Below are 22,264 nucleotides of genomic sequence, written 5' to 3'. Positions count from 1 at the left end.
CTCCTCGTCCTCGTTATAGCTGGAGTGGCGAGTTAAGGGTGAACGTGCGGAGCTATGTTTATGCGAGTTTTTTTCTGAGAAACAAATTGCACACATCAAAACCTTTCGCGCTATTCGGTATAATGACACACACACTTTCATCAGATGTCTTAATCTGAAATTTTTTTGGATGGCCCTCTGTACTCCTTTAAGTGTGCTGCAGCACTCTTGCCCAGCAGCTACGTAGCATTAATCATCTTGCCTGTTTCGTTGTGTCACACATTCCGCAGAAGAAATCTACAGCCATACTACTGGAACACCTGCTTGCTCACCACAAAAAAGTCAAAATGGAACGCAGCTTCGCCAATCAAGCCTTGCCATACGGCTTGGTAAGGCTAGTTTGTCCCTGTTTGTGCTATATTCACAATGGAGAACAATGAGCGGTTGGTTTGGGGCAGTTACAGGCAGTACATTACAGCTGCCGCAAAGAGAAAACAGCAGCACAAAGCAGATGTGCCCTTCACAGCAGAGCAGCAGTTTACACCTGGCTCGAGACAACGGACCTGCGGAAGATTCCTCACATCACATGCTCCGAGGTGATACAGCAGAGTGCAGTGTGAAAAATCATTTGTACGCACCACAGCTTTCCTACATGCAGCGCACTTGTGTCAACAGCCAGGTGCTGGTTTGGAGGGCCCAGGTCCATCCTCAAGACAAGACATTAGTAGCAGCGGAGATTTCATTCTGTCGGGTAAGCAATCGGATTGTGGAGTTGGAAGGGATAATTACGCGGTTATCAGCATCAAGACGGAACAAGCTTTTCTTTTTTTCTGTTCAGGAGGATCTACTAATGAATGAATTTCGACGAAGTCGGAGTAGTTACATGATCAGTGTCGTTCATGTCCAATAATTTCTGTAGTTATTCTGTGATAGAATGGTTTCTCGGGTTCCTCTATTACGTAATACCTGTAATTATGGCAAGTTTTGCCACGTTTTTCTCCCCTTTGGCTCATTACGTGTACATTAACGCAGGCGGAGAAATGCATACTGCACTTCATCATGGAGAGGCAGCGGCTCTTCCTTCGTGCACCTCAGGTAGAATTTCTTGCTTCACCATTTCTCACTTCACTTACTTCACAATGATGGAACATTGTTTTTGAAAAAAGTGGTGCTTCCTTTATTTATCAGGATTACCTTCAGCTTCAGTCTTTTCAATGAGCAGCCGCACTAACAGTTGCACCGAATTCACTGAACATAAAATAACTTCGAGGACTGAAAAGGGGTTATCCCTATTTTCACTCACTGCATTGCTAAGGAACGTGTTTCTTGCATTATAGGTGATGCATGCATAACTCCATCCAATGCAGACGGCCATGCTCAGGATTCGAGTGGTGATCACTTAGCACCTGCAGCATCAGGTATGCAAATTTGTGACGATGATGCATATGATGGAAAGCGATATAATACAATTTTCTTATATTTACAGGCACCTCCCTAAGGACAAAGGTTGGTTTTCGCAGCTGTGGGAACTGTAACCGCGTGACTACTAAGTTGAACTTGCTTAACTATCATATGAATAGCTGTCATAGGCACAATGTTATCTACAAATGCTACAAGTATCATGGAACTTCCACATTCTTTCGACGTTACAAGACACATATCAGGGAATGCAATGTCGAAGTGCATGGAACCACTCAAGTTGCGAACGTACTTAACACAACTCTTGCGGATAGCAGTGTGCAAAGTTCACGCTTAACGGCTGACCCTGTGCCAGCAACTGAATCAGCATCGATGGGCGAAAATGAGGCCAACAATGACGCGGATCCAATTCTTGAAAGATGCACTGAGAATGAGCCAACGTGACGAGAACCCCAGTCAGTACTAGAACACAAACTCTCAACCCTTTGTCTTACCCTAGAAGGACAACATAGGGTGCCGAAGTGTGCAATTGACCTTGTGGTTTCCTCAGTGCAGGACTTACTGGAAGGCTTAGGTATACCGCTTGATACCTCTAGCTTACAAAGTGACCACAAGAGGCTTCAGTTCTATCAGAAATGTTGCGTGTATGTGCCGGCAAAGCCTCTTGTCATTGAGGGGAAAAATGGGTACTTTGTCCCGCTACTTGAACTCCTGAGTAGCTTGCTTAGGCAGCAGAGCTTTTGCGAGTCTTCCTGCAGTAATATCCCTGAGCCAAAAGTAGGTGGGGTAGTGAGAGATTTCCACGATGGCCTGCGCTTCCAGTCTCGTCCCCTTCAGTCTGTTCGGAATCGCGTCATTCGAATGCTCATGTATTGTTTGACATCGATCTGGCCAATGCCTTGGGGATGAAGAGAGCGTTCCGTGGGAAGCTCACAGTCTTCTACATACCATTTTTGAACTTTTTGCCTCAGCAAAGATCCGCTGTAGACAATATTTTTCTTCTTGCGGTGGGACATAGCAAGGTACTCCGATCTGTGGAAGCGAAGTCGACTCTTCTTCAGGACGCTTTCGATGCTATCTCGGCGCTGAGCACATCTGGTGTTGTCATGGAAAGTAAACACGGACAGGAAAAGTTTTATGGCTACTTGACTGCATTTCTTGGCGACGCATTAGCATGCCACAAACGTGGCTGGCTTCAATGAATCTTTCTCGTCGAAGGTGAAGTGTCCATGTTGAAAATGCTATGAGGTGAGCACCGCTATGCCGGAGAAGCTTTTCCACACCCAATGCAGTTTTGTGTACCGACGCTCAGATCGCTGAGCAGGTACGAGCTCTTGAAGCAGCCACATCAACTCTCGATCGATCAGCGCTCTCCGCGGAGTTCGGCATCAATGGTCGTTCCCTGTTCTGTCAAGTGCCCTACTTCTCGTTGACACAGAGACTGTCTCCTAGATCCTATGCTTGTCCTTTTTTGGAAGGTATCGTTCCGAGAGAGATCACTTCGCTCCTTCGTCATGCTGTGCTCGAGGAACGGTGGTTCACACGGGCGCAGTTGAGCAATGCCAACACCAGCTTTAATTTTTCTTATCTTGTCAGTAAAAGCAACTACCCTCGGCTCTATGAGTCTGACTTTGCGACAGTAGCGTCGGCAAGTGCTGTATGGGTCCTACTTTTGCATCTCCCGCTGATTTTGAAAGGCAGCTTGCCAAGTGGCAGTGTAGCAGTGCAATGTTTCATGCTTTTCGGGAAGCTAACGCAGATTCTTCTGTCCCCAGTCTTAACTGTAGCATCACTTAGTACCCTAGAAGAGTTCATATCAGAGCATGACAGACTCTTTTGTGAATGTTATAGCACTCGGTCTTTTTTCCCCAAGCTGCATATGTTGATACACATCGTTAACCCGATCAAAAACCATGGTCCGTGTAGGCATCACTGGGTAATATGATTTGAATAAAAAAATGCACTCCCAAAGTCCAAGAAATTTTACAACTTCAAAAATATCCCTGGCTCTGTGAGCAACTTCTTTCAGGTTAGGTTGGTGCACTACCAAGAACCAAACATCCCTTGTGACAGTGAAAAAATCGCGAACGCAAAGTTGCTTTCGTCCATTACACTAACGCAGAAATTCGTTGAGGCTGGTCTAGATCCTCCTGACGTAGGCAAGACTGGGTTGTGCATGAGCAGCGCACTGGCCAATGCCGTTAAAATTGTGCTCAAACATGTTCTTGTAATTGGTCAGCTTAGCGGTGTGCCGCATTTTGTGCAGGTGAAAGACATTGTTGTATTTGTGAACACAACATTCTTTCGTTGCAATGTAATGACACTGGTTTCCATTGACAAGGAGCGGAATGGTTTTCTTTTGAAATGCTTGTCTCGTACAGTTGTACTTACCAGGCGGGCGTTCCTCCTGCCTTGGCCCCTGTACATATATGAGGACGCAGGAGCAATGTTGGCAATTCCTAAATGCATTCTCTGGTGCGAGGAACTAGGGTACGAAGCATAAGCTGCATGATCAGTGCGTTTAGTCTGGCAACTTTTACTGCGGTCAGTTAACCTAGAGACTTTTTTGTGGTTCTCCATATTTCATTTTTGCATTTTAATTTCGTCATCGAGGTTTCATTTAATTTCTTGTCACAGTTTACCGAAATCATAGCAAATGTGTAACAGTACGCTGTGAGTACATGTATAGTTCGCTGTTCAGCTTGCGAATGATGTACAATGAGTAGTTGTATGTGTGCAATAAACGCTCGTTAAGATCACCTTGGACGAATTTGAGACTGAGTGTTATTACAATGGTGCAGGGCAGCAATGCATGGCCGCACGGCCTCCCACAATTTTCACCGGGCCTCCAACTGCTTCTTCGCGGGCAAGAGCAGCAAGAGGAGAGGAGCAAACTGATTCGGCAGCTCAAAGATGAGCTAATCATTTTCCTCGAGTGCGTAACAGGCAACAGTTATCGCGGTCCTTGAAGAAATTTATTGTACAACAATGCTCATTATAAATTCACTGGAAATTTGCAGCAAGAACGAACTGATCACCAGTGGTACCAAAGGTCACAAGAGATGGCAGTACGCAGCACTGGGAAGGGAAATCGCCCACGCATATCCGTCCATGGTGTTCGAAACTGGAAAGTGTGGCACTAGAGCGTTCAAGCAGGCAGCGCAGGAGTGGGTATGGCTAGCTTTTAACCTGATGTTAACGAATTTTATTTGCAATCCTTAGCATGTGTCACGCATTATGAGAAGATGTGCATAAAAATGTCGTGGGTGTGTCAGAACACTGCCTCTGCTTTCCTTTCTAGAGTGTATTCATGCGTAGAACCTCGAAAGCAAGGACAGCAAGAAAAGCGAGAAAGAAGAGTCGCACTTCATCTGTTGTGCCTCAAGCTAGCCGGAAGCAGACAACATTTACTCTGGAGGAGGCCCTTGCGGAGTTAAAGGTACATTGTTTCTCTTTGCTTCCTTCACCATGACAAATGAAAAAAAAAAAAAAAACAGCAGATTGTGCTATTGCAGGTAAAATAATTAGAGAACAGTTAGAAACAGTTCTAGGGCCAGTGACTTTGTGAGTCCAAAATCTTTGCAAGTTTGTTTAGCTAATATTGCCATCAGTAGTGCACCGATACGAAACTGTTCCCAACCTTAAGGCGATCTTGTCCGAATGCCGTACCATTTAGGTATTAACCGTAGTAGCGAAAAGGAAACCAACATCAAGAGCCCGCGTCAGGGTTAAGGGAAGGACCCTTGTCCCTAACAGCGGCTCGTAATGTTGGGCCACCAGACAAATTAACAGCATACTTCCTGAATGAGGACGTTGTAAGTTCTGCCATTACAAATGAGCTGCCCATCCTCATTTATTGCTTTACATGATGTCTTGCAATAGAAGCAGAGGTCTGAACCGGAGCTGAACCGTAATCGAAAACTGGAGAAAAGCGTTACTTGTGACTGAACCCAACCCGAACCAAACAGAAATGATTTTTTTCAGGCTCCTCACCGAACCGGAACTGAACCCAAAAGTATGATGTGGTCGCTGGTTCGCCAGACAGTTTGGCGGCATAGCATTTTGGCACAATTGCTACACGGCTATATTTTTTGCAACTCGCAGCCCCGAGCATTCAATAGCAGTGCATCCGCAAACAGGAAACATAATATGGACGTTCTGATCAGTTGCACAACACTTTGTGGTACCTACAATGGCCTGGCAGTACAATAATACCAAAATTGTGTTTAAAAAGGTGTATGGTACGTCACGGGAAATTGACGCAAGTTTTTGAAAAAAAGGAGACATTTTTTCCTTCAAAATTTGTGGCCCATATACCCATTTGCCTCTACTCATGAACGCCCAAGGCAATCCAATGAAAGCCGTCGAAGTTCCACAAGTTGGATGATGCAGGTACCCTTTGGACTGCTATGTTATCGATTGCTTTAGGCGCTCTTGAGGCTGTGTGTTTGTCTCCTCGCCGCCTCACCTATCATCGTTTAGTCTAAGCTATAGTTTGTACCCTTTCACTGTTGTCGATACTGACCCCTATTTGACTTACCGTAATTTCACGCGTATTAGCCGCGGCTTATGCGCGATTTTTTCTTTTTGCACGCGCGCTCTGTGGCTTATCTACCGGTGCGGCTTATCTGATGACTATTTTTTCCTGGTATATTCCCCATACGCCAGCTTTAACGAAAGGGCCGACAGTATCTCTGGAACAGCACTGCCCTGCCGATGCACTAACAGTGCGTAACAGCGTCGAGTCCACATTCGAGGAAGTTGATCTTCCTGGTGCATTCCCCCAAGCAGCTTTAGCGTTCCGTAAGTGGTGACACTGATTAACGTCTCCTGGAAGACGTGAATCACCAACGTCTGACTGAATCAACGTGAAGACATGAAAAACGCCCAACAAGGGCACAATCCGATCTAGAACTCTATAGAGCTGTCCTCCTTTGTGTTGTACACTATGCCGACCCCGGAGTATGGACGACAGGGTTTATGGCCTTCTCTATGGTCTCCTTTGTCGCACAGATCAGTCGTCTCGTATTGCCCACGGCTTATCTGCAAGTGAGGCCTATCCGCCAGAAAATTTCCGAAACCTTCCTAAAAACGAGTTCCGCGGCTTATCTGCGGTGAAATTACGGTAATGTTGTTCCTATCCAAAGGGGGAAACTGTGAAGCATAAAACAGACGCCACTTTTGTGTCTTCTACCGGGGAAACCACGTGATGCGACGTCATTACCCGTGCTTTCGCGTAATCTCTATGTAGAAACCCCAAAATTACCGTATTTCAGCTGTCTGTAGAAGACATGATAGAAGATCCATTTTTAAGAGGCATTAGCGTATTTTGACTCTAGTCAAAATACGCAAATGCCACAGTGAACCGATGCGAAGATGGCACATAAGCTTTAGGGGGAAGTGTGTGTGTACAGTAGTGCTTCCGTTACAATAGCAATGCCAGATACTAGATAAGCGAGCACCATTTCAAATGGTATTGTTTTGTTTAAATTTTGTTACCTTTTGTAGCCCTTTTGTCTGTCCGCAGAATTTGGAGCGGGGTCTCCAGTGAAAATGTACCTGAGAGTAAGTTGTCAAAAAAATCGTTTAATATTGAAGCCAAATGTAAGCAAATTAAATGTACAAGGTGCTTGATATTCCATAGTGTTCAGCAAAACGTATGTGTGTTACAGGTGTTAATACACCTGAACACGAGGTCTGGTGATAAAGTTTGTGGTCCTTTTCTGGTCTCTGTCTGTCTCTCTCTCTCTCTCTCTCTTTCTCTCTTTCTCTCTGTATACTGGCTTGCACCACAATCTAGTGCATGTTTATCTCCGCATTGCTGTTCTTAGCTGAAGAGTTCAGCAGGGAGAATTGAAACTACTTCGTAGTAGTTGGAGCTGTAGTTTAATTACTGTTCTAAAAAAGTAGTTAGTTTGTAGTTACAATTACTGTTCATACAGGTAGTTAGTAGTTGTAGTTAAACGACTTTCAAAGTAGTTACCGTCCGTCACCGGGCTTTGGCACAAGGGGGACCTCACTCCGCTACCAGAGGGTAAACTGAACGTGCTGGAATGCGTGTTCCCAGACCAAGACCCCTGGAGTTTCAAGGTGTGCCTTACATGTATAGAATCCGTAAAGGGTGACAAAGTGCCCGTATTACTCTACCTCGAACAGATCAGTGTACCTCCTGAAGACTTCGCATCTGCCTGCCCTCAACACAGTGAGCGAGAGACTAATCTCTCCCAGAATACACCTCTCCTAGACTAATCTCTCCTACACTGTTCATGCAGATCCGTAGGCTCATGTACAGCGTGGGTCACTACAGCATAAGGGTTAGGGTTAACGTAGCGGTAGACGCGAGCGGGATGCCGTCTGGCCTTCGCTGGGACGTAGACCAGGACAGGTCGCTCCAGGTGCAAACACATGCACTGATACATACCGATAAGTGTACCGACGCGTGTACGGATAGCCAAACACGTGTACTGTCGGGGTTGGTCACAAAACAAGAGTTGGTGCCTTGGCTGGAGTTCCTGAAGGACGGCACACTTTACAAGTTGTACGAGGTCAAAGGGGAGCTCTCGAAGGGTTTTCAGGTCTTAATGCTAACACATTTCTGTGAGATCCACCGATGGAATGACCATGTTTTTTTTATTTCTGAACCCACTTGTCTCTTTCTCGTAATTTACAGGGGACAAGGGCAGCCAGCAGTTCATTCTGCGTTACGGAAGACGCAAGAGATACTTGTGTCTCTGAGTCATCACGTTCCAGCCCCTCGGATTCGCAACTCCAAGAAATGCAACTCTCCACAGAGTTTGGTGATGACCTCGTAAGAGTCAAATCAGAGCCACCTGATGTTGCCTGCCTACCAGAAGAGAGCCAGGTCCAGCAACAGCACTGTGGCCAGTCTCCGTCAGGAGGTGATTCTATAGTTTGCCATAGTACAAAGCACATTATGCCAGACACACCGTGGAAATGTAATTGATCTGTGGAACACGTTGCCTCAGTCAGTCACTGGCATAGATGATGTGGATGCCTTTGCTGATGCATTGTCTCGTGTGTTTGCATAGAAGCGTGCGTGGCGCGTGAGATTGCCCTTCCCGTTGTCGTGTTGTTGGCTGATTATGGATGCTCGTATTACAACAAAAAATGTTCTTTTTTTTGTAGTTTTTCTTTTTCTCACCATTATCACTTCGCGTTTTGTCCTGCGTATAACCCCCAGCAATGGTTCCTACAGGGACAAACAGTATTGCAAATAAAAAAAATTGCTAGTGTTTAAAACTGGATACATGATTGGAATTCAGGGAGAAATGGGGATTAAACCCGACAGATTTGGGAGGGAATAGTCGGAGCCATTAGTCACAATGAATTGAGTTTATCCCGCAAAAGGTCTGACCTTATTTATGGAACGATCCCGAGGGTCATGTCGTAGAGTGAGATTCTGTGGATGTACTACAGTCGAACCTCGATACTATAACGAAACGCACGGGAACCGCAATTTCTTTTGTTGTATCGAATTGAAGGTCGCGGATCGCGACCTTTGCGAGGGCGCGCAGTGTACATATGCGTCGATAACTCCCGCTACGATGTGGAAAAGTTTTCGTAAAAAATGACAACAACTACAAGTACAGCGCCAAAGAGTCACCTATGGCATTTTATTCTTGCGTGAAATAGCCGGTTATATGCGCCTGCATCATGCCTTGAAGACGCGGTGTCGCGCATTGTTCGTACACCGCCAGAGCCTCCGCAGGTTTCTGCATATCTTGTTGCGATTCTGCAAACGTTCTACGTCTATGGTAGTGCGTCTTTCATTGCTACGGCATGTTTGTCCTCGTCAAGAAAATAATCTATGCTGATTTCGTCACTTACGCAGAACGAAACATTTTCCACACGCGCGCGATGGTGCCTTGCGTCTCGTGCTCTTTGGACTGTGCTCGGCTGCAATGGGACAGTTCAAAAGAATTGCGGATAGGAGAAACCTCAGAAGGAAAATCCCTAACCTTCCAATGACTCAGACTTCCTTTTGCAGGCACCAGATTCCTCCCCACCCTAATCGCGCGTGCCATCTTTAGCCCCAGAAGCAGGACGCCGCTTACGCCCTTTGTTTTCTTGACCCCAAAGTCGGCTTTGGGGTCATACACCCTATCTCGTTCTTTCACTGCATCGAGGCGGCGGCTAAAAAGTGTTTCATTGTAGCGGGGATTAAAATACATTGATCTCTATGGCCCTCTGCCGGGGAATCAAAATTATTTTGCGCTATTGCGAATTTCGTTACATCGCGTTTCGTTGTAACGAGGTTTGACTGTACTGAGACGGCGAACATTTCTGAGGATGTTGTCATACGTCCCCAGTAAACCACAGACGTCCTATGGACACCCATGCAATATCCCAAAATGGCGATTCAGATATCTCTCGGATATACGTGAAAAACCCGAGGATGTCCATGGGTCATCCAGGAGATCAAATTTTACACACAATTTGGTGTCTTCTGGATGTCCACAGGGGATCCAGTAGTCAGCGAATGGATGTATAGGGGACATTAAAGAAGACACATATCCGAAGCACTCATAGGTTTATTAATGTAGTGTCCTTAACTGACTATATAGAGTTCACACATTTGCAGTTTAGTTGTCAAATGCAGTTGCGCTGTCATCAGCTATATCAGATCTATCAGGATGCTTTTGTCACTATATTATGGCTAGACTTTGTAGCAGTACAAGATTCATCACAGTACAGCAACACCGTGTGACCTGCCAGCATTAAAAGCCGTACCTCGCCCGCCGCACTTGGGCCACTTGGGAAAACCCGTAGTAACCTCTATTTGCAAGTTGGATGGAACGATACTGAAATACAAATCGTTACACACACGTTCGCTAAGGGTAGCGTGGCGTAAGACATTTGTAACAGTGACGAGGATGTATCTTCGCAATTCCTGTGTACCTCCATCAACTCAAAGTATACCCAACAACATTCCTGACATCCCTTCCTATCAACCACTGTGTTTTTAATTCAGGTTACCGTCACTATAAGGTCCAACAAATCTTTCCTGGGTCTCCTACAGATATCCCTGGGATCTTCAGGCTGCCTGTTATTGGACATTCAGACATCCAGAGCGCGATATCCTTCCGACATACCAGGGGCATCTGTTGTTTACTGGAGTAAGCCCAAAACTCAATGGAATTGTATGCAATAGATATCCTATGGATGTCGAGATATTCAGGACGTTCGCGACCTTGTAGGGATCTCCCAGGGATATTAATGGTTTGCTGAGTCTGGCTACCTCACGTCACGTAGCCACGAAGGATTCCTTGTTTTGTTCACTGACACGTTTATGTACGCATACGTTGCAATTCGAGTTGTGCGTTGAGAGCTATTCAGCCTGCAGTGGTGCAACTTATATTCTGGTAATGACGATGACAGCGATGGCGCACCGGTGTGTTCCCGACATGGCAAGCTTCTCTACGTAGTATGCTGCTTCGTCCCGAGAAAGTAGACGTATGATAATTTTTATTTTTTAATTGGAGGAAATTTGCATGCACGCAGATATGGAGTCTGAAAGGATACTTTGTGTCAGAGTTCGAGGTAACTCGTTACTGTAACTAAGTTCCTTCCTGTAACTTGGTACTTTTGTGCCGTGGTAACTTTCAGAGAAACTCGTTTCTCTTTCAGCTAACTTTTGCCGAAGTAACTTGAGGGAATATTACAAGTTACTTACTTTTAATTCCTTTCGCTTTTCACGCTCGTCCACTTATTGTCTTGCTTTCTCTTGGTTTCTTTCGTGGCATTTGATGCCATAAAACGATGGTGCATTAGCAATAGCCACGATTCATCGGCTTTCCCTGTCAATATAAGCGAGATTTTAGCAATCTAATTTTAGGTGCTGGCAGCGTTGATTCGCTTCCCTTAGTCAGCCACGCACATCAGTTCTTCTAACTGTCGCTAGCAGGCAGCGGCTTCTGTCTTTGCGGGTTTACTCTTAAACTGTGAAAAGAGGATAAGTGAGAGAGAGTGGTTGGTTTGTCCCTTTAGATGGACGCACCCTTGGAAGTCACTGGGGAAGTGTATCGGCTTAGCTCAGTTGGTAGAGCCCTGGACCGGTAATCTAGAAGATGTGGGTTCGAGTCCTACAGCTGGCTGACCTTTTCACTGACTTCCTTCTTTCATCATTAATTTCTTAGGTACTTGAGGCTTTGTTATGTGTGTGTCCTTTCTACGTGTTCCAGCCTCAGAACATCAATTCCCATCATGACCTAAGCGTGTTGCACTCCTCCGAAAGAAACTCAGTCAAACTGAACTCTTCACGCACACTGCTCTTGTGTACAGCTATTTTGTGTTCGAAGTAACTTTGAAGTGACTCGTTCTTTTTTCTCAGTAACTCCGTAACATAAACAAAGTACAGAAGCCGACACTGAAGATTTTTGTTTAAGTTTAATTTGTACAAACTTTCGCATGGAGGTCCACGCTTCCTCAGGTACAAAGTGAACTGGTGACACACAAAAGTATATATAGTATAGACATATACACGACTAAACACACTTCTGTACAAAGAAAGGGAAAGGAGACATGGTGCCACATGTCTGTGTACAATGAATAGCTGGGCTGATGGATAAGTGACCTCTAACCATTTAAGAACAGTAAAAGGTGTGATTGTGCACAAAAAGGCTCGCCAACCCAGTTTTGCGGGAGGGGGGTCAGGAGTATGGGGAACTAGTGGCCCAGAATGGACAAAGGGGAAGGTTACGGATTATCTAACGGAGTGCCAGATGATGACTGAAAGCGAAGATTCAAGAATTGTGCACAAATAAATATAGATACGTTAGATAAGTTTATATTTTTATATAAGTTTGTTTCTGTGATCTACAGGACTTGACTCCCCTCTTCGTATACGCTTCTAACTCCGTAACTGCGAGTTACATTTCAGACTGAAGAACTTTTGTTATAAACTTACGTTTTTCACGTATTAACTTAACTCGTAACGAGTTCTTTTTGATGAGGAACTTCTCAATCTATGCTTTGTGCAGGCTGTGTGTGTCCTTTCCCACACTTTCCCAATCCTACCTTTTGGGTAGGGGCGGGTAATAATACTATTTTTTATGATAATACTAATACACCACAACAACACATATTACAATATTAATACGCTTTTTGAAAATTGCGTATTATAATACATAATTCCAATACTGTATTATGATACATTATAGCAGTGATGGCCACTAACTACTTCTGCAGTAGTTTAACTATAACTACTTCGCAGTGGAGTAGTTTAACTAGTAGTTCAACTACTTTTCAGGGGAGGTAGTTAAAACAACTTCTTTAACTACTGCAATGTATTTTAACTACATCTATAACTACTTAACGTTGTCCATCAACACCAATCCTATTCTATAGTGTTCTGGGACACCTAAATATGAATCACAAGCAGTGATAAAAGTGAAGATTTAGTACACATGCATGGCACAATTGTTCTGCACCTCCGTTCTCATCAAACAAGTAGCTCAAGGTAAAAGTAGGAAGCACAATCGTGCCGTAAAGCTTGCGGCAAAATCGGAAGTAGTTGGCACCTGCAGTAACCTAACTACTGCAGTTAACTACTCGTAATGGTAGTTTAACTAGTAGTTGCCACTACATTTCTGCAAGTAGTTTGTAACTACTTTTTAACTACAATCGGGTAGCTTAACTAGTAGTTTAACTACATGTAGTTAACTACTGGTCATCACTGCATTATAGTAATAAAGAAATACATAATCTTTTTTTTAAAGTCCAGGGCATACACAACATTTATTTCAGAATTACACTGCCTGTTGCGTGAAACAATAGATGCATTACTGACTATTTCAAAATTTAATTTTCGAATGCTCTCCCGTACGGTCGAAGCAAACGATGTCTCGTGGCGCTTTTGACATTACCAGCCCGCATGGCATTACAGTTAGGATGATAGCCTCCCTGACGAGACTAGTAGATGACAAAGCCTTGAATCCGGGTTTTACGTTTTCCCTGGGTTTTCTGAACACTTTCGAGGTGAATGTCCGCACAGTTTCCCCTGACCTGGACCATCATACATACCAACCCCCCACCCCCCTATATGTCAATGCTACATGCTGTCCCCTCTGCATCTGTACGTGTAACTTATAAGGAAAGAAATGACAGTTATCCTTGCAAGTCCTGCCTCTGTTCCTCGTGAACTGCCACAAAAAATTAGCCGTTCAGAACAAAAATGAGGTATATTCCATGAGCAGGTCACCCGTGGCAAGTTTAAGACGTTCACAAAAGGTACATGCAGACAACGAGATACTTATCTCCCTGTATTCTAGCATGCCAATTTGTGAAAAGACAGAGGGGGTAACGGTACAGTGCGAAGGTGCAATGGCACGAACCTATCTTTCCAGAGCATGGGCTGTTGTCATCAGTGCATACTACGGCAGAGTCGTAAAGGGCTATGGCAGCGTCACATTCTATCCAGCTATGCCGTCTGGAACCACTTGGAACTGTTCGGCACCAGGTACCACTGTATTATACCTGACCACCACACCATTTCCCCATCCGTAATTAATCAGGTTCCCTGGTTCCGACCCCATTCGGGACTGAACCCATAATTTGGCGGGAATGATGGTGGGATTAAATGGGTCCTGCGGGGAAAACAGAACATGACAGGAATAAATCTATGTAGGTCTAATGATCACTGGACATACGTCTCATCCTGAGATGAGGCAAACCAAACATTAACCAGATGCCCATCTGATAATAACCTGATGCGAATCTGATAACCTGGCGCACCATTCTGAACGGTAAATTTTTTTGTGGTGGCTCATGAGAAACGGGCACGACCTGCGAGGCCAACTGTCTCTTTTTTTAAGTTTCCCTTTAGGGTTGCGAAGCAAGTGTGACTGTGAACGGAGTACAGACAGGGACAGATGGAGAGAGGACAGCAGCAAGCAGTGGAATGCAGGGGCAGTTAACGTGTCGCGGGCCAGGTCGGCGGAATTGTGCCGACATTCGCCCGGATAATCTTCGGGGGTGGGGGGGAAACGGGAAAAACCTCATGCCCGGATTCCAACCCGCACCACTTACTGGTCTTGGCTTGGAAGGCAGTCGTCCTGACTGCAACACCGCATGAGCTGATAATGCCAAATATGTGCTTTGCTTTCACCATACTAGGAGAGCACTCAAAGACTGTATTTTTGAGAAAATGTACTATTAATGCCAAATAGCCAGTAGTGCATCTAACTGTCTCCTACAACACTCACTATAAATTGGCACTATAAATAATGCAAAAAATAATATTACTGTGACTGTCTTGAGGCATTGCAATGGGGCTTACTTCTCTCCTTTTTTGTTTTACTTCAGGGGTGACACCTGGCGCATGTGGCATTAAAGAAGAACCTCAAGAGGATCTTTCAAACGAAGAACCAATCACAGAAGTGAAAACAGAGCCTTACAATGTTGCCATCTTGGCGGGGCATGACCAGACGGGACACAGCTGGCACTCAGAATCAGAAGGTGATACGAAATGGTCGAGGGCACTTAAGGGCAAGGGCAGTCCTCAATAACCATTGAAACCAACAGCCATTCAACATGTGTGCAGCACCACCAAGTATAACCTGTCAACCTGTGAAAGTGAATTAGATCCAGTGCTCTTTCGGAAGTTGACGCGCTACACGGCTGGTGGCACAGCACATATTTTGCAATGACCATCGACTTCAATGATGATTGCAGACTGCCTGTGTGACAGGGATAGTATTAGTCAACACCAAACTGAACAGCGCCATATGGACATAAAAGAGGATGCAACAGAGATGCCCTTCAGTTTACTGTCAGGCATGTATCAGTTTTCCAGCACTCACTCTCTTCTATGGAAGACTCTCAAAGGAGCAATATAGATGCGAAGATTCCTTATCCACGATTAAAAGAACAAACAACCGAGAGACACAGGGCACGTAGACAAACACGTAGAAGTCCTTTTGTCGAATCTTTATCCAATTTCACATTATTGCAACTTTTGCAGACTTTACCCACATAAGTAACTGCTTACATATACAGGGTGTTTCAGAAAACGTGCAAAATCTTATTTTTATCTATTTGTCTAAACACTATCGGGCAACACTATTTGCCTCAGGGGAGGTTTTTCCAGCACTTCTGAGTAGTTTTATCAATTTAATTTGCGAGAAATTGAAATTGAATTTTCCCATTTGGTCTGAAAAATTTGCAAAGTCAGCATCACATTTTTGAAAAAACAAAACAAAGCATTGCAAAGTACCATTTAGAAGAAGACGCAATGAAAAGAGTCTCTGGCGGCAACAAGTGGGATCCCCAGGGGGCAAAGATTGGCGGCATCCAATGGGACAGCGTGTTGTGGATTTGCAATGGGTCCCATCGTAGTGTTCCGCAGATGCGTAGCATGATGCACACTGCTGCATCTTTCAATAACAATTCACTGAATTATATTCTACAGCGGTTTTCTGACACCATTTATCTTCATGTCCTTCGGAAAGTGACGCCACTCCGCTTTGCTTGCCAGTCCGCCCACTACATTTTTCACCTGGACAGCTCCATGGTGTGGCACGACCGACTAAAAACACCGATGCACAAGCTGAACCGTCGTTCACTGCCTAGCGCCGAAGCAAGAAAGTGTCCTTATAGCTTCGTAACCGAATCAAAATTTTGAATTATGATAGCAAATACGAAATCGACATAGCATGTAACATAATTTGAAGTACCACAAACAAGTGCGTAAACATGTTTTTGCATTTTTTTGCCCCCTTTAAAACAACTAGGCTTGCTAGCTTTGCTGACAATGAGTAATCAGCATCGTTACGTGCCAGTCACGTTTGTAGGCGCCATTACGGTGATTCGTTCCTTCCTCCCCTTTCCTCTTGCAGAAGTGTCCACTTTTATGAGACATGGACTTATAAGTAATAAGTAAGCTTGAGATTTAATAAATGTGCCCACGTTGTACCAGCAGCTCGTGACCGGCGCTTCTTAGCTGATGCGTAGGCAGGCACATCCTGGCAATCTCGTTAGAAGAAACCGTTGCGCACTCGTGAACTCACTACTACTAAGATCTACTTGTCGTTTGTCAACTCTTGGCAAAATCTCCCCCTGCCGAGGTCAGTAGCATTAACGCCATAGTGTTCAGACAAGTAGATTTTTTCAGACTTCTTTTTCGTGTTATGTGAAATACCTTATATGTACATCTGTTTTTTTTTTTTTTTTTTCACAAATCATTGGTGGCAGGAACTGCGAAAAAAGCCACTATGTCGACCTGACAGGCTCACATAGCAAGCAGTATCGCTCTGTTTGAAGATGGCCCGTTCCACTTGACATGCAGCCGCGCGTAAATGTCATTTTGATTGCTCACGATTCCCTGCACATGTCAATTCTGTGAGCAAATATGACAGCCATGCCAGTGTTATATGAACCCATCTGCATACTCACTCTCCCATTTCTAAAATTACAGATTCAACAGCAAGCACTGACATGGAGCACACAGACACTTGTAATCCAGCGTCGTCAGATAGCCTGAAGCGTCCTTTCGCAATGGAGGATAAGGTGGGGGAAAAGATGCACGAGAGCGACCTCAGTCCAACTGCTTTTTCCTTGTCTGAGAGTGCCAAGAACCACATGCACAAGAATACTCACGAGATGCATTACAAGTGTGATCTCTGTCCTGCAGCATTCAGCCACAGCACACACATGCATTGTCACAAGAGGATACATACGGATGTGAGGCCACACAAGTGCGATCTCTGTCCTGCTGAATTCACCAGGCTCCACCACCTGGACGATCACATACGGACTCATACTGGTGACAAGCCGTTCAAGTGCGATCTGTGTCCTGCAGCGTTCAGGCACAGCACACACCTGCAGCGTCACAAGAGGACTCACACGGGTGAGAAGCCGTACAAATGCAAACTCTGTCCTGCAGTGTTCAGCCACAACACGAACCTGCAGCGTCACAATAGGACGCACACGGGTGAGAAGCCGTACAAGTGTGATCTCTGTCCCTCTGAGTTCGCCCAGCTGCACCACCTGAAAGATCACATACGGATTCACACTGGTGAGAAGCCATTCAAATGCGATCTCTGTCCTGCAGCATTCAGCCACAGCATGCACCTGCAGCGTCACAAGAGGACACACACAGGCGATAAGCCATACAAGTGCAAACTCTGTCCTGCAGCGTTCAGCCACAGCACGAGCCTAAAGTGTCACAATAGGACTCACACGGGTGAGAAGCCATACAAGTGTGATCTCTGTCCTGCAGTGTTCAGCCACAACACGAACCTGCAGCGTCACAATAGGACACACACGGGTGAGAAGCCATACAAGTGTGATCTCTGTCCCTCTGAGTTCGCTCAGCTGCACCACCTGAAAGATCACACACGGATTCACACCGGTGAGAAGCCATTCAAATGCGATCTCTGTCCTGCAGCATTCAGCCACAGCATGCACCTGCAGCGTCACAAGAGGACACACACAGGCGATAAGCCATACAAGTGCAAACTCTGTCCTGCTGTGTTCAGCCACAGCACGAGCCTAAAGTGTCACAATAGGACACATACAGGCGAGAGGCCATACAAGTGCGATCTCTGTCCTGCAGCGTTCAGCAACAGCACAAACCTGCAGCGTCACAATAGGACACACACGGGTGAGAAACCATTCAAGTGCGATCTCTGTCCTGCAGTATTCAGCTACAACATGTACCTGCAGCGTCACAGGAGGATACACACAGGTGAGAAGCCATACAAGTGTGATCTCTGTCCAGCAGCGTTCAGCAACAACACGAACCTGCGGCGTCACAATTTGACACACACAGGTGAGAAGCCATACAAATGCGATCGCTGCCCCTCTCAGTTCACTCAGGTGCACCACCTCAGGAATCACATACGTGTTCATACTGGTGAGAAGCCGTACAAGTGCGGTCTGTGCCCCTCTGAGTTCGGCCTGCCCCACCACTTGAAGGATCACTTACGGACTCATACTGGTGAGAAGCCTTACAAGTGTGATCTCTGTCCAGCAGAATTCATCCGAAGCACGTACCTGGAGTGTCACAAGAAAACACACACAGGTGATAGGCCGTACAAGTGCAATTTCTGTCCTGCAAAGTTCATCCGGAGTACGCACCTGCAGCGTCACAAGAAGACACATGCAGGCCCTGTCCCTCTGGGTTCACCAGGTTGTACCACCTGAATGATCACATAAGGACTCATACTGGTGAGAAACTGTTCAAGGGCAATCTCTGTCCTGCAGCATTCAAAGATAGCAGAAACCTACATTCTCACAAGAGGACACACACAGGCGAGAAGCCATACAAGTGCGATCTGTGTCATGCAGAGTTCAGCCACAGCATGAACCTGTGCTATCACAATAGGACATGCACGGGTGAGAAACCATACAAGTGCGACGTCTGTCCTGCAGCATTCAGCTACAACATGTAGCTGCAGCATAACAAGAGGACACACACACAGGCAAGAAGCAATGCTGGTATGGTCTCAGTCCTGCAGCGTTGAGCAACAGCACGAAGCTGCGGTATCACAATAGGACAAGCACGGGTGAAAAATCATACAAGTGCGATCTCTCCCCCTTTGAGTTCACTCAGGTGCACCATCTCAAGAATCACATGCGGGTTCATACTGGTGTGAAGCCGTACAAGTGCGGTTCAGCTTGCTCCACCACTTAAAGGATCACGTATGGAGTTATACTGGTGAGAAGCCGTAAAAGTGTGATCTCTGTCATGCAGAGGTCAGCCAGAGCACATGCGCCTCGCGATGCACATCATAAAATAGAGCTGTTTTTTTTAAAGAACTTTCTGCCGGTTTACGTTTCTGAACTCACTATACAATGGGTCTAAACTGCCCTTCTTTGTACAATGAATCCTTTACGAATTACATGTTGTCTTCCTAGGGACCTGTTTCTGAAGGGATGCAAACCAGTAAATGATCACTGATATGTGCATTGATTACATATATCAGAAAAGATTTCTGTCAAGGAGGAGCTGTCAGTGTCGAATACATATTTGGGTGCAAATTCTTACATCTGGCTCAAGGGGATCATATCCGTTATGTAGGGACCAAAGTTAAGAAGAAACCTATCTCAGACGGGCATAGCTGAAGCACGGTTTTTATCCATTGCCCTTTGCTCACCAGTGATTATGTTCGCCAAAATCGCATGGGATTCCTTCAATACAGGGAGAAGGATTGACATTTCACTGGCGAATTGTTTAGGTGTGATGGTCAGATGTCGGTACTTCTTCACCGGGACGCAGGTCCTGAATTGGTACAAATGACACGCGAAGGCACGTGAACGTCACCTTCATGTATAGGCTGAGATTTGAAGTAAAGATTGAACTTCACCTTCAGATGGGACCTTACGGCAGAAGCACGGAAGAAGTGATAATTTAATGGCTGCTGCGGCATATCGACAAGTTATGAATGATAGTCACGTCCCTGTTATCTGGAAAATTCGTTATCCTGGCTATATTAGCTAGAAGGAACCTGCTACAATTGACATTTGGCTTAGATATCCGAAATTCGTTATTCATATCTGGATGGGAAGTACGAGAACAGATGTCGTTGAAATTCATGTATCTGGACTACAGTCACCAGTGACCAACCCTGTCTGTCCTTGGCATTTGCCATCGTTTGACCTGTCCCGGAGTGGGGTCACCACTTGCAGGATTTCCCTGTGGGGCAAAGAGGGTCTTTCCTACTTTTTTCCAAGGTGTCGAACCGCGAAAAATACGGGCTCGGTTGGGGTTTGTGTTGCTCGGATTTAATTCTGGTTCCGTTCACATTGGGCCGCGCTAAAAGTCTAACAGATTCGCGAACTGGTCCAGCGCTTCCATTTTATGCCTCCCATAAAACTGCTTTTATCAGGAAATGCGTGGTTAGTGGCATACTGCTGTTTTCTGACAGATTGTTGAGTGCAGCAATAAACACTATGTCAAGATATCTGGGAAGTATTTCACCGCTGATACAGTCAACCATCGATTTATGAACACCCTCGGTTCCCCGAAAAATCGTTCATAAATCGAGGGATTCATAAAAATTCGGAAAATTCCATTAACTGAGTACTATCGAGCAAATGGAACGGTATTTCAGAGTTGGGATTGTGTTTATAATGCCATATATTGTGTAATTTTGCTTTTGATCATGCCTTCTGCTGTATCAATCTCACAAAGAACAGACGTTAGTGCATTCACACTCTGTTTATTATGCAATACTAAATTGTTTAATTTTGCTTTGGACCATGCCTTCCGCTTTGTCAATCTTGGAAAGAATAGATGTCACCACATTCGCACTGGACTGGTCTCGGATTTCCTCCGGGATTTTTAACCTCCGTTTATTAACATCCGGGTGACAGCGACCACCTTATTCATCAACTGAGGTCAGGAACACTTGGTCGCACCTTGTGTGACCCAGGAAAACCGGTTTGTTGTTCGGATTTCGAGAGGGTAAGAACCGAGGGTGCAATATTTGGAAAACGTTTTGTCCGTTCAGGCGTCATTCATAAGACCACGGAATAATCCCTTTGAAGGTTTCTGTTGACCTCGGAACGATCCGTTCATAAATTGAGGGCAAAAACGCTGGGCAACTCCTAGTTGGTTCCCAGAAATTCTGTTCATTATTCGAATATCGAGGTTCATAAAACGAGGGGAAAATGAATGGAAAAAGTTTGGTTCCCCATGCTCGTGTTCATAAAACGAGGGAATTCATAAATCGAGGGTTGACTGTATACGTTCATCTTCGCACTTTATGCCGAAGCCCAGTAGGATCTCTGTGGGCTTCGACTGGAATCCCCCAGTCTTTTGCTGGGCCGGACAGTCATGTAAAATGTGTTGGAGGCCTTCATCCTGTACAGTGTTGCAGAGTGGTCACTCTGCGCTCTCTGACCGAAACAGGCTCGCCTATTCTTTTTCGAGACTGGACAGGAACACTACGTGCCTAGAACAAGAGAGCCCCACTGGCTTTGTAGCCTCTGTAGAACGTTTCCTGGGCAGGGGAGCTCTTGTGTTCTGTCGCTACGAACGCATGCTTCTCTTCTTGGCCACGCGGGGCTTTCCCCCTTTTACTAGGTGTCGCCTTGGACAGTGAAGGGAGTCTGGCCATTAGGAGGAGCCTAAAACAGAGGCTCGACCTGTCAATCAAACTTAGGCGCATTTCATTGGTTACCGTTTTCTATGGGAGCTGCCATGACACCAAATTTTCTCCAAGATGGAGGATGGTGCTTGTAACGGCGAAATGGAGATTTCATGACAAAAACTTTTCACAGACTACTTTAATTTTATACTCTGAGTGTATATATATATATATATCCTCATGTATGCATCTGCAAAATCAGCTTCAACTTTCGCTCTGGCATCATTATTTACGCGAAAATGGGATTTTTCGTCGCTAACATTAGGCCTAGCTAAGACCGTGATACCAAGAAAATTGCAAGAAAGATGACCCTTATACGCAGGAGTTTGCATTACAGTAAAATCTCGTTAATTTGGATTTTAAGGGAGTGCAAAAAAATTCGAATTATCAGGGTTTCCGAAATAACGAATTTACGCAAAAAAAGATTATCTTTATTTTTTTACATGCGCTGCACTCACACAGGTTTATTTCCGTGTATACATGTCACAACATGCCATATGGCATGTTGTGACATGTATATTTAATGTACAAATAGCGAAGTACACCCCCATGTGGAAATTGCCGACTGCCAACCATCGGCCAGTGGTTAGTTTTGGTCAGCAAGCGACTAGTTCAGCATAATAAAGACGGGCCAATGTCGGCCCTAGGCTGCAAACAAACCCGAAAACAATGCAGCTACTACTCGAAACAAAAAGAAAGAAAAGACGGTTTGACGGTTGGCAAAAAGTCGGATGACAGCTGGCCAACGACTCTTT

General features: G+C 45.2%; 1 protein-coding gene across 2 annotated transcripts in view; it reads left to right on the top strand.

Moving 5' to 3' along the window:
- Positions 1–20,319, top strand: part of LOC135378845 (zinc finger protein 135-like) — a 31,953-nt gene extending 11,634 nt beyond the window's left edge. Inside the window, exons 6-18 of one of the 2 annotated variants that reach the window (XM_064611978.1) lie at positions 270–368; positions 438–575; positions 638–730; positions 1,012–1,074; positions 1,317–1,397; positions 1,466–1,485; positions 4,200–4,333; positions 4,419–4,569; positions 4,700–4,837; positions 8,069–8,297; positions 14,722–14,874; positions 16,832–18,019; positions 18,082–18,209. In XM_064611978.1, coding sequence (XP_064468048.1) covers positions 270–368; positions 438–575; positions 638–730; positions 1,012–1,074; positions 1,317–1,397; positions 1,466–1,485; positions 4,200–4,333; positions 4,419–4,569; positions 4,700–4,837; positions 8,069–8,297; positions 14,722–14,874; positions 16,832–18,019; positions 18,082–18,107 — 2,513 coding nt within the window. In that variant the 3' untranslated portion in view covers positions 18,108–18,209. Of the gene's footprint in view, positions 1–269; positions 369–437; positions 576–637; positions 731–1,011; positions 1,075–1,316; positions 1,398–1,465; positions 1,486–4,199; positions 4,334–4,418; positions 4,570–4,699; positions 4,838–8,068; positions 8,298–14,721; positions 14,875–16,831 lie in introns of both variants that reach the window. The other variant, XM_064611977.1, reaches the window with a different exon arrangement.
- The last annotated feature ends 1,945 nt before the right edge of the window (positions 20,320–22,264 follow it).

The sequence above is a fragment of the Ornithodoros turicata genome, chromosome 1 (assembly GCF_037126465.1).
Source record: "Ornithodoros turicata isolate Travis chromosome 1, ASM3712646v1, whole genome shotgun sequence".
Lineage (NCBI taxonomy): Eukaryota > Metazoa > Arthropoda > Arachnida > Ixodida > Argasidae > Ornithodoros > Ornithodoros turicata.
The sequence above is the reverse complement of the archived record's forward strand: the minus strand, read 5'-3'. Positions and strand labels throughout refer to the sequence as shown.